This window comes from Phalangium opilio, unplaced genomic scaffold, assembly GCF_054372755.1.
Source record: "Phalangium opilio isolate 3A_F unplaced genomic scaffold, DU_Popi_V2 ptg000013l_1, whole genome shotgun sequence".
Lineage (NCBI taxonomy): Eukaryota > Metazoa > Arthropoda > Arachnida > Opiliones > Phalangiidae > Phalangium > Phalangium opilio.
The window spans coordinates 8679600-8693198 of record NW_028324148.1 but is presented as its reverse complement, the minus strand read 5'-3'; the positions used below and the strand labels follow the sequence as shown (position 1 = coordinate 8693198).

General features: G+C 39.5%; 1 protein-coding gene across 1 annotated transcript; it reads left to right on the top strand.

Moving 5' to 3' along the window:
- The first annotated feature begins 3959 nt into the window (after positions 1–3959).
- On the top strand, positions 3960–13229 carry LOC149708822 (uncharacterized). The gene is made up of 5 exons (XM_089864325.1): positions 3960–4117; positions 4310–4442; positions 5529–5746; positions 5809–6065; positions 12216–13229. The coding sequence occupies exons 1-5, from the start codon at positions 4106–4108 to the stop codon at positions 12523–12525; spliced, it is 930 nt and encodes a 309-aa protein (XP_089720451.1). The 5' UTR covers positions 3960–4105; the 3' UTR covers positions 12526–13229.
- Positions 13230–13599: the final 370 nt, after the last annotated feature.

Below are 13599 nucleotides of genomic sequence, written 5' to 3'. Positions count from 1 at the left end.
GAACAGAAGATGGTGGTGATTAGAAGCCAGTATGTACAGACTGGTGCCCAAGTCGAATGGACGAAGACCAAGAAGATGGTGGTGATTAGAAGCCAGTAAGAACAGACTGGTGTCCAAGTGGAATGGACAAAGACCAGAAGATGGTGGTATGAGAACTCAAGTAGAGGAGCCATTTCCGTGACTGTGAAAGCAGTTCGGAAATGGCGAACACGTTTGCTCCGATACGCAAACTGCGAACGCGGTCACGTGGGTGTAACAACAGACAGACACACAGACACACAGACACACAGACACACAGACAGACACACAGACAGACACACAGACACGGCCGTTACAGAACCTCTCCTGGACTACGTCACACGGAGAGGTAAAAAGCCCCATCATGAGTCCCGAGGAACAAACAATACGAGCTTTTCCAAGACCTATGGCAAAACGCTGCCAGTAGGTAAAACCAAAAGACGGCGATAACACGAAAAATAGTTTAAATCACTGAAAATTAAGTTTGATTACCGTTAACGGAAGGCTTTAGAAGTCGTTATGTGCAAAAATCCGGAAACAGAACGAACAAGGAACCGAAATTTGAATGAAATAACCGGAGCGCGAGTGAAGCGGCGAACTTATCATAGAACAAGGAACCGAAATTTGAATGAAATAACCGGAGCGCGAGTGAAGCGGCGAACTTATCATAGAACAAGGAACCGAAATTTGAATGAAATAACCGGAGCGCGAGTGAAGCGGCGAACTTATCATAGAACAAGGAACCGAAATTTGAATGAAATAACCGGAGCGCGAGTGAAGCGGCGAACTTATCATAGATGGCGACAAAGTCGCTTGTGATAAGGGAGTAGTTTAAAGAGACGACGGCGAAAAAATGCGACGACGAAGGCGGAGCTAATCTTCCGTTTTATGTCTCCGTAATATTTTGACTCCATCATAGATGGCGACAAAATAATAACCGGAGCGCGAGTGAAGCGGCGAACTTATCATAGATGGCGACAAAGTCGCTTGTGATAAGGGAGTAGTTTAAAGAGACGACGACGAAAAAATGCGACGACGAAGGCGGAGCTAATCTTCCGTTTTATGTCTCCGTAATATTTTGACTCCATCATAGATGGCGACAAAATAAAAAGAAACGGGAACCGCGGATAAAAAGTAGCCGAGCATGGAGTAGCAAACGCGGTCACGCGCTTACTGAGTCTGTTTGGGGTAACTTTTTTCCAAGTTTCGACTATAGGGGCGCTAGAGATGCCGATGCCCTATTCGAATATGCCTCCCTATTTCCTTTCATATCCAGGGGGTTATTAATCTGATGTTATAGTTTTAATTATTTTAGGTAAATTTAGGGGACCTCTAAATTCTCTTTTAAATACTTTTTATCGTATCTTCCTTTCTGCATTATAACAGAACATTTAATGAAGCTGGAATTGTTCCTTTTACATAGCGTGCAGTATAATTTTGTTTTTATCAAATCAAGTTGACAGTTCTCAATTTCTAGCAATCAAGTTTTGAATGTAGGGCAAAGCACTTGACATAAACAATTCCGCTGCAGTGGCGTTTAGTTCCTTATGAATTATTCTAACTCTGTGCTAATTTCACGGGGTAGATATAAGTTTATAGTTTTTAATATCGTTTTGAAAAAAAAAAGTTTGGCTAATTTTCTACAGTTTTGACCGAGAAACTACACACGACCTTCAAACAGAATCGCAAGCCTGTTTAAAAAAGTTGAGTTGCTGTGAAAGAACGGAGCTTTTTTTCTCTAACAAAATTCGCAAACACTTAAAATAAAAACATATTCAACATGAACATTTCTATTAATAAAAATGCATTGGTAAGTATCTTTAACTGAAGATGGGTGCTCGCCTTCGGACGAAAAACTTCTAGGGACTAGGCAAATAGTGGCCAAATATCTTCCGCCAGCTTAAGGAATGAAAAAGTTTAACATTTTTTCAGTACAAACCATTGGTATATTACGATGCCAAGTCGAAACTTGGTTCGGGTTTTGAAGGCCTTGCGGGTCCAATAGCAGATTTATTTGAAGCTGTTGCCAAAAAATTAAAGTAAGAAAAATTGCCATCAAATTACAGTAGCACATCCACGTCGGTTCAGTTTAAATGGTCATACAGTCAGGCCGACGTCAATGTGCCACTGAGGTAATATGATTTATATTTATAATTAGAAATATTATCTTGCACTTCAGATGTCTCGCGAATTTCACTCGTGCTAATAAAACACAAGGCGGTCAAGTTAAATTTTACCTTCTTTAGTTATAAAACAAACCATAACTTATCGACCAGTTTAACCCAGTAAAGTTATCACTCTCGTGAATATTAAAAATGGTACAATTTTAATTTGCCCACCTTGTTTTTTATTAGCACGAGTGAAATTTGCGAAACATCTGCCGCTTTTCGTTCGATGACACCTAAGACTAATCAAATATTTAGATATCGCGCACTCATAGAACGCGCGAGGTTGACAACAGCCCTTTAGACGATAGTTATCTCTTGCGATAACTCGCTTAAAAAGTTAGAGAATTTCCCACAATAATTGATAAATTTAATTCGGCATACTGGAATTAACGCATTATATGTTTTTTGACAGATGGAATATTGTTGAGGTGAATGAAAGAAAGGTATGTTTCATAAATGCCAAAAGTAAGTTCAATATCAATATTAATCTAGATTCCCACTCGACCGTAAAACGGTTACTTGGAACCCGACTGAATTTCTGTTCGGCCGGGCGTAACATCTGTTAGGCGTTGCGCCGGGTTCATGAAATTAATCGAACTAACACCGCCATACCTTTCAAGAATGCGTGAGTGCGCGGTATTGATCGATATTGGCCTTTTAGTTATTGATAGCTGTTACATGTAGTTCATTAGGGAATTTTGGAAATAGTACCCTCAAGAAAGAGAGATGACGTTTCAGTTTGCGTCCTAGAGAAACCACTCAAATCTGTCACGTGGCGTAAAAATACCTACCGCCAAACTTAAAACTCGGTCGTAGTATCGAGAAAGGTCGAAGGCCGTAGTTAGGCTAAGTTCAATCTTCTACCTTCTGATGCCTGATTTTCGTCGGTATTTTTCGGTTGAGTGGGGATCTAGCGTATTGTGTTTAGAGCTCGGCATTTTCGATCAATTATCCACAAATTGGTGGATAACCGATTATTTATAAACAAATTTGTGGATTATAATACGATTTAACATGTGGATAATTTTCGGGTATGGATAAAGATAAAAAAAAAGTGGATAATTGATCGAAAATGCCGAGCTCTAACTGTGTTCACGGAGAGGTATTACAGTGGAGGTTTCTGTTTATCTCTGTGTACGTTGATACACTACTGAAACGCGTTCGCAGTTTTCAAATCGGAGCAAACGTGTTCTCAAATTCCGTATGGTCTAGAGCTCGGCATTATCTATCCATTATCCACGTTATTTTATCTTTATCCATACTCGAAAATTATCCACAGAACTTGCATGTTAAATCGTATTAAATCCACATCTTTGTTTATAAATAATCTGTCATCCACCAATTTGTGGATAATGGATAGAAAATGCCGAGCTCTATCCGTACCGCGTTAACAGTTCACAGAAATTGAAAATTTCACTATAGGTTAGATATTCTACATCAGTACTTCTACTTCTTCCTTCGTTACTTATCCGCCTAGAACTTTAGAGACATATATTTTTCTTTTTTTTTTGGTTTCCTCAACTTGTTCAGTTAAGCAACTAAATGTCAGGCTTGGATATGACTCAAGAAATTAAATTACATTTGATCTACATCTTTTGTACATAGAAAAATTAAAAACTTCATTGTAAAAACTAATTATATCGCCTGAAACCGGTTTTTGAATTATAAATAACTTCGCTCTTGTGCTAAGTTTTACATTTAGTGATTTACCGTAATACAACATTTAGTAACGAGATCAACCTTTATCGTGAATTTGATTTCTTTTTTAGGAATATGATTTGTATCTTTTTCCGTACGCGCTTACAAAGGACAATCACGATAATGAGCAGTACACATCTGTATTATACAATTCCAGAATAGAAATATTCTCGCAGCTTAAAAACTATACCACAAGTTCACCGTTAAACAGCATTTCCAAGATGCCTTTATGGGTAAAATTCTTTATTTCAAATTCCCTAAATATTAAACTTTTGTCAAAACTATTGGGTACTGTTTTATTGCCTTATCATATAGATAAACGATTGTAAAAATTTCAGTTTTTGTTTCGTATAAGCCATAGTTCCTTGCCTGAAACAAGTCTGCAATTAAAATGGTTTTCACTTGCTAAGTCACTATATTTTTAGTTTCCATGTTCTCTCATCGTATCAATCACAATACTTTCACTGTTAAGCTGTTGCATAGAGAAAGTCCTAAACAAGAAAAACAGGATAAACCTAAGTCACTTTTGGATTTACTTTTGCCCTGTCTTAGGACAAAGTAAGTATATCTTCGTTATCTTTAAGAAGATGCTATAAGTATTCTGAGGGAGTCAGTCATAAAATTTTTATGATACAGAAAAGTTTCATCCTAAAATTAACGTAAATGTTTTATTCACTTTTTGTTGAATCTTTCGGTTAGATTGTATTGGTGACAACAAAATAAATAATTTCAATTAAAATAATTCAGTAAGAGTAATGAAAACGTATACTTACAATCCGCGACCTTGGCCCAAATACTTAAGCAGTCGACAGCGTCACGGGGTTGAACTTTGCTTATTTTACGGTAATATAAGCGCCCCCAAGCATAAAACCACGGCGAACTAAATTGGTTAAAAAAATATTCTCGCTTCGCGACACGCATGGGCCTAGTTCATTTCGGAGGCTCCGGATAGGCGCTCGTTGAGGATGGAGAAATAAAATATAAAAGTTGTGAGTGAGAGTGAAATTCGTATATTTTCTCTTTGAGCTATGGCGAAATTTCGAACTCACCACTTAAGATTCTAAAAAGAGCTATAGTTTCATCGCTCCACTTGACCTAGTTACTCCCGACTTAATTTAGAATTAAGCAAGTAGTCCACTAAGCCTTGCGAAACCGTATCGTTAACGTAACGTCACGTATCCAAATACGAACAGACCGCCATCTGATAACGTTTCTTAAACGATGCTTTCGGACTTACGTAATGGGCGCCCTCTTTCGGATGATTTACGAATTTAAAACGGTAACGATACGGTTTCGCAAGGCTAAGTGGACTACTTGCTTTAGAACCACCTCCATCCGCGGGTGTAACGCTTGTTTGGTAACCGGCAGTTTTTTGACTTAACCGGGAATCCATAATACATAAATATTTATAAATATCCCTACTTAAATCATATTTAATACCATTGTCGCTGAGGAGGTTTAGAGCCTTGTTCGCTTTGAAAACAAATAAATGCATTTTTCATACCGAAAAAAAGTATATATACGGGTATATATAAATCGTGGGTTTTTTAAGTTTGAGCTACTATAATTAAATTATACATTCATGTTAAAATAATTAATCTGCAATTTCAGTGTAATTAGCTTAACTAATTGGTTTCCCAACAGCTGCTACTTCGAAAAGTCTAGGCTTTCATATAAACACGTTACAACAGGTTTGGAGGTATTCGCTTGTGGTGCTGCAGAATATTTTAACATCCATAATCTTCGCAAATCTTATCGGTGGCACATGCGACTTCATTGACAATATCAGTGATATATTACTTTACAAAAATCTTCTAATTAGCACTGATGGAGAAGCGGGATCTCTTGTTAAGTTGCTAATGGTATGGTAACACTGAGGAAAAGCGACTGAAAATATAGGTGGTAAAGTTTTTGTACTCGACAGGATTTTGAGTATGAACATGGACAGGCAATTTTACATCGGCATGCTTTTATCAGCCCCATGTTGTTTGTAGTTATGAAAGGATGGGTAGTCCATCTTAACTGGCATGACAATTTGGAACCTCTAAAACGATTCTGCCAACGTCATTCACGAAGTTTGCCCATTTTCTATCGAAGCCAAGAGGTGGACCTGACTAAAAACGCTATTTGGACCAACAAACTTACAATTGACAGGAATACGTTGGAAACCATAAATCAAATGTAAGCTGCATAACAGAAAAAATGCATACTTGCGGCCTTTTTTCTATTTCAATTTCGGCAAGAGAAGTCAGGCCTAACATAAAATTTATTCTTTACTGGTTGGATTGAAAGAGTGATGGACCTCGGGTTCTAAGTACGATGTTGTTGTTGTTTGACGCAAGAACGACTCTGGGTTTAACTGGTTATAAACTCTTTATTAATTTAAGTAAAACATTTTAGTTAATATCCGGGAACGCTACTGACAACTGATATCTGAGAACAGATAACTGGGAACTGAACAACTGTGAACTGACGACTGAGAACTGACAACGTTATCGGAATGTTATCCGGTTATATAGTTAAGGCATCGCGATTAAAAATAAAGATTACAAGAATGACCGCGATGCATAAAAAACACAAGTGTAGAAAATATAATCTGGATATAGATAAAAAACAACCGGTATTATCTCTAATTTACAACAGTCCCTCTTAATATCGGTGGTTTCAATCTTCTATCCAGGGGGTGGTCATTTAATTATTTCCAGTCCAAGGGCTTTGACGCAGAGGAGATGCTTCGGACGGAACAAGCTCTTTGTACAGATGTCAGCTGGCATTTCCTCTGTTGGTAGATACCGGAAGGCTATATGTCCCTCTTCTTCCAGGTCGCTGGTCCATTTCTTTGCTCTGGCAATGATCGGCTTGTCGAACCGGGTTGACTTGATGATTTCTTCGAGGGATTCTGTTAATCCTTCCGGGACGACCATATATATTTCCTCCTCGAGTTCGCCATTAAGATAGGCCGTGACGACATCCATTTGGTGGACTTCCAAACTGATTTCCACAGCAAGGGCCATAAGCAGTCTTATCGAGCTGGATCTAATGACGGGTGCGAACGTCTCTTGGTAGTCGATCCCTGGTCTCTGGGCAAAACCTTTCGCTACGAGCCTGGCTTTCCTTTTCTCTACTTCTCCGCTGGGTAAGTACTTCGTTCGGAAGACAAGACGATTTCCAAGGACCTTCTGGTTTTCCGGACAGTCAACGATGTCCCAGGTTTCGCACTTGATAAGCGAAACGAACTCTTCCGTTACTGCTTTCCTCCAATCGTTTGCGTACGGAGAAGCCAGGGCTTGCTTCATGGACAAAGGTTCTGATAAGATGGCTAGGTTTGCTGACTCATCGGGCAGGGTTTCTTGCTCGTCAGTAGCCTCTTCAGTAGACTCTTCTGAGACGCTCGGAATCATGTTGAATGATTTCTTCGGTCGTCCGGGTACTCCAGTTCTTATTTTCTTCGGTCTTCCAGGACCTTTCTTCAGAACGAGGGTTTCTGAGGGTTCTTCAAAGACGTCCTCGTTTTCCTGGTCATTAGATTCTTCCGGGGTTTCATCTTTGAACTCCTTTTTGACTTCTTTGAATTCTTCTCTGCCAGACGGTTTTGCAGCGTGTGTAGTGGCCGGGACTTCGATTTCGCCTTTAGCTTTGCTTCCGTATTTCAGGTTGACTTCTGGAGTGACGAAATCATCATATCCGCCTTGTTTATTAAATTCTCCCAGGAACTTGACATTTCGACTTCGGTAAATTTGCTTCTCGGACGGAACCCATAGTCGATAGGCCTTCGAGACTTGAGAATAGCCGATGCAAACGCATTCTTTGCTCCTGGCTGCAAACTTCCCCTTCCTTTTATTTTCGTCCAACAGCAAAGCTTTGTCGCCGAAAATCTTCAAATGTTGCAGGGATGGCTTCTTTCCGGTCCATCTGGTAAATGGTACTTCTCCTTTTTTGCTTCGGGAAGGACAACGGTTTCGAATGTAATTAGCAGTGGCCATCGCTTCTGCCCAGAATGATGGTGGAAGTTGCGCTTGTATCATCATACATCGGGCCATATCCAGGAGTGTTCTGTTCTTTCTTTCGGCAATGCCATTCTGTTCCGGGGTGTATGGTACGGTGAGCCTTCTTTTTATCCCAGAGTCTTTCAGGAATCTGTCGAATTCATTGTTGCAGTATTCGGTTCCGTTGTCGGACTGCAAGGTCTTGATTTTTCTCCCGGTTTCCACTTCAGCTCGTTGCTTGAATTCTTTGAAGGCTTTCAACACTTCGCTCTTGTGTTTTAAAAAGCTGACTTCACTCCACCGGGAATAATCATCAGTGAAAACGACGATGTACTTGGCTCCCCTCATCGACGTTACTCTCATCGGGCCGCATACGTCAGAGTGTACTATTTCCAGGACATGCGAGGTGCGGCTATCTTCAGGTTTCGGGAACGGCTCCTTCGATTGCTTTCCTTTGATACAGAGTTTGCAGATTCCCAGACTCCCATCTTTTTCAATGTTGAGTCCCGTAGCCAAATTCTTCCGGGCCATTTCCTTTAAACTTCTCTCGTTCAAGTGACCGAGTAGGAAATGCCACTTCTCCAGGTTGCTTCTAGGCTTTATTTCCGCTTGCACTGCATGGACCGTTTCTTCAGCCTTTCTCAGGAAATAAAGGTCTCCTACTCTGTCAGCAACTGCAATCACTTCCCCGGTTGCCGTTTTAATCCAGGCTTGCGACTTCTTGAATATGACCTCATGTCCTTTGTCTGTCATCTTGGCAATGGATAGGAGATTTGATCTTAAATCCGGGACATGAAGGGCTCGCTCCAGGCGAAGAATTCGATTGTCACTGCCATTCGTTGCGGGTACTTTTACTTCGCCAACACCTCGTATCTTCGTTGACTCTGCGGTGGCCAGGTTTAAAGATTTCGTGTTCTCTTCGTAAACGTTGAAGTGATCTCTGTTGGAACTCATATGTGAGGTGGCTCCGCTGTCCAGGCACCAGGAATCGTGATCAGCCTTCAGGTGCAATGCGAATTCTTTCTCGGCCAAATTTTCTGCCAGTACATGATGGGCGTTTTCCTTCTTTCTGGTTCTTATTTCTGAACCATTGTCTCTGTCGGGGCAATCGGCTACCTTGTGGCCGGGTTTGCTGCATCCATGACACTTGTACTTGAAGGTCGTGCTTCCTCGTCCACGTAAACCTCTTCCTCTACCCCTTTCTGCAGTTGTCCGGGAAAAGTGGTTACTGCCCATCATCGCATTTTGCACGGGTTGGTCTTCCCTAGAGTTCTTGGCGTCCGATTCCTCCAGGATCTTTATTTTTAAGGCTTCCGAATCAGGTAACGTATCCCTGGACTCTATTGCGCACCGGAAGTTCTCGTACGATTCTGGTAGACTGTATAACAACATAATAGCCAGTAGGTCGTTGTTTACAGCTACTCCCATGTCAGCCAACTTGTCTACTGCATCGAAAAATTCTCGGACGTGATCCCGGACATCTTCTCCCTCCTTCATTTTCTTGAGGGTCAGTTTCTTCAGCAGCGTGGCTTTCCGGGCAGGTCCACTGGACTGGTAGATGGATTCGAGCTTCTTCCATAGTTCCCGTGAGGTCGTGCAATTCTTTACTTGCTTCAACTCCGACGGACTGATCGACAAGATTAGGTCCGCTCTTGCCTTCCGATCATTACTGTCCCAGGTAGCGACCGCCTGGGCGTTGCCTTCCGTTCCCCGCACCGGAGTTGGCCTCGTTGAAGTTCCATCTACGTACTCCGAGAGATCGTTCTTTTGAAGCAGGGCTTCCACTTGCATTTTCCAGGTATCATAATTATCTTTCGTTAACGTCTCGATTCGTCCCAGGTGATTTCCGGCTATTCTTCTTCTGACTCCGCACCTTAAAGGATAATCTTCTCGGCGTTGAACTTCTTATGACTTCTAAACCTTTGCGCAGTGGAAGCGTGCTGGGCCCATAACCTATTGTTGTTTGACGCAAGAACGACTCTGGGTTTAACTGGTTATAAACTCTTTATTAATTTAAGTAAAACATTTTAGTTAATATCCGGGAACGCTACTGACAACTGATATCTGAGAACAGATAACTGGGAACTGAACAACTGTGAACTGACGACTGAGAACTGACGACTGAGAACTGACGACTGAGAACTGACAACGTTATCGGAATGTTATCCGGTTATATAGTTAAGGCATCGCGATTAAAAATAAAGATTACAAGAATGACCGCGATGCATAAAAAACACAAGTGTAGAAAATATAATCTGGATATAGATAAACAAGTTGGGAAAACCAAAATATTACCTCTCCGAGTCAAGAGGTCTACTACTACAAACTTATTTATCTAGATATGGAATTATTTCTCTTTTTTGAAGTAAAAATTTACGAAATATTGAAGCAGTATTCCAAGCATAGCGAATAATACATTATAGCAGACGACATTTTACATCCAATAAGGATAAATCTTGGACACATGGAAATCAGTCAATGGGGAAAAGATCAGGAAATGAAGTCTACGCTTCAGCTGTTTACCGTATATTCTGATAGCTACATTCACAACTGGTTTGCAGTGTAAACACTATCGTCTCGTCTCACCTCAACAATATTCATTACATGAATGTTAATGTTAAATAACACCAAAGCTAAATTGTAGCTAGACGCACTAATAGTCAATGCGCACCATAAAGAGAAAAAAGTCTGTAGCTACTACCCGTTTACCATTAGCCCTTTTACTAATCTAATTGCCACCATGATCTTTTCTTCTATTATAAAATCTTAACCTGATTATTTAATAGTGTATTTAACTTTCGGCTCACTCTGAACCGTTGATGTCTCTTCATTTCAGACACGAAAATCAAAGCCACAAGTTTACTTCACCTCAGGCCTCACTCTTTGTTTCACTAAGCCTATTGCGGATGATACTTAATATACCCGCCGGAGTCTAGGTCTTAGTTTTCTTCATGAAATCACTAAACCAGGGATTATTCTATATACAGATGTAGTATAGCTTAAGTAATATATAAACAGCCATTTCAAATAACAATATTTAAAAAAAATCTTTGGAATATCAAAATGAAACAGGGCTTTAAAGCTACAAAAGTACTAAATGCAACATAATTACGAAAAATACTTGCACATATTCACTTTATATTATGGAAAAGGGAATATTAAGGTTCTGTATGATTTCTTAACACATCAACACAAGGCTAACTGCTAACGCGACACACTAGTGTAACAATGGACGGACACACGCAGACAAAAACATAAGACTGCTTTTTAACTCTTTCCGTATTAATTTTGAGTTGAGAAACAAGATTATCTTTAATATTAAAATAATTATAATTATTTTTAATTATTTTAATCTTCAATAATTAACATTAATAATAGTTAAATCGTTTAAAATAAAGTTATACCTATTATCATCTCAAACTTTGCTAATATTGACGTTTAAAGTGAAGGGTACCCCTCTTGCCCGCTTTCTTCAAATTTTGGGGTATATATACGATTCGTTTCCATTATAATAGTAAGGAAAAAGCGCAATTGCGAAAACCTTTGGTGGCGATCCCACCTTAGGGAGGCTAGACGTTTCTCGTAACCCTAGCTGATCGCCGCGTATATCCTAAAACCAAACGATGATAATGGAGTAGAAGCCAATGAGACAGATTGGTGTCTATGTGGAATAGACGGAAGACCAGTAGATGGTGGTGTTAGAAGCCAGAATGTACAGACTGGTGTCCAAGTGGGATGGACAAAGACCAGAAGATGGTGGTGATTAGAAGCCAGTATGTACAGACTGGTGTCCATGTGGGATGGACGAAGATCAAAAGATGGTGGTGATTAGAAGCCAGTAAGTACAGACTGGTGTCCGTGTGGGATGGACAAAGACCAGAAGATGGTGGTGTGAGAGCTCAAGTAGAGGAGCCATTTCCGTGACTGTGAAAGTAGTTCGGAAATGGCGAACACGTTTGCTCCGATTTGTAAACTGCGAACGCGGTCACGTGGGGTCTGACAGACAGACACACAGACAGACACACAGACAGACACACAGACACGTCCAGTGTAAAACCTCTCCGTGACGTCATCGTCACTCGGAGAGGTAAAAACAACCGGTATTATCTCTAATTTACAACAGATGTGGAACAGATCACCTCCATGTTGTTCATCGGAAGTCAGTCAGGGTTACTGACTAGTTTCATAAATATAGTATAGCTCGTTTTTTCTCAAAAATCACAGTTTAATTAAGGACTGTTTTATCTGGCTAATCTTCATCGCACCAATCAGTGGTGTACAGCACTATGAAAACACTGCATAATTTGTGACTAAACTAACGCGCACTTAAACTCTATATTTGCAGGATACGGTCTTTTTCCGAAACAGGCATAATTGACGATACGATTAACAAGGCTTATTGGATGCTGGAAGACCAATGCATTACCGAGAAGAAAACCGATTTTCTACTAGCAGAAAGAGAATCCCAAAATCGGGTTATTCCTTATATTCTGCTCATTGCTATGGGTCTGAGCATCTCAACTGCCGTTTTAATTTTTGAACTGATAATTAATGCTGGCCACAAATTGTGCGTTAAAAGGAATAAACGCATTATCCCAAAACGTCATCTAGAAATCTTTGAAGGCATGTACGTTCGTAATAAAAATATTTTGTGAAGAGGCCATACGGGATGATGAAAACACGTATAACACAACATGGAGAAGACATTTATAAAAGCACTTTACGAGTTAATTAAAATATCAGAGACTATAACAAAAAGTATTCTTCGTTCACAGTTTCCAGCCTTTGTAAAAGCCATATAAAATTAGAATCAAATGACTGTCCTATCACGAATCACCCAATCAGAGAAGAGGTTTTGAGGGGTAAAAGGTTTGTTCAAAATAGTACTCTATGGTGGCGAATCAAACGTTAATTCTTGGTACTATGCCATAAATTTTATACCCAATTTCAAAGAGTTAAAACCACGAAAAGAATTACTACTTTTAGAAAAAAAACCCATGCAATGAACCTTGTTACAATACTGCTTAAATAATGGAGGAGTTTATTCCTCGCTTACTCTTGCTCAGGTTTCCTAAAATATGTTATAAACACATTAATTGTCACCTTATTATGTCACTGAACGTAAACATGCACTCTGTAAGCTATATATACTTGCCGGAATAACCATACCACACTGTAAATATCACACTCTTCTATATCATTATATTTATTTAAAATGAATTGAAATAAGCTTAAAACTTTTGAAGAACACATTTCAAATGTTAATATTTCAAATTAATATAACTAAAAATGTTAAAATCTTAAATCAATATGACTAAAAAGTTAAACATTAAAAATGTGCGTTTTGAACAACCCCAGATGTCTTTGAGTTTTTTTAATAATTTATTTTCAATAATAAAAAAAATAAGTAGGAATGCTTAAAGATATTTAAGAGTGTTAATTATTCTAAAGTGATGTAATTTTCATCTTGACGCACAAAGTAATGGTGAAATATTTACCTATTTGGTTGTTTCTACCTCCAAAACATTCATAACCGATGAACGCTGGATCTCTAAAGGGACCGGAAAACGGGGGGGGGCATGCCTTTAAGTTTCAATTGAAAAGAAAAATTAATATCTGAATCTTCAGTCAATTGATAAGCTCAGTCTTATCGATACTTTTTACCTCTCCGTGTGACGTAGTCCAGGAGAGGTTCTGTAACGGCCGTGTCTGTGTGTGTGTCTGTCTGT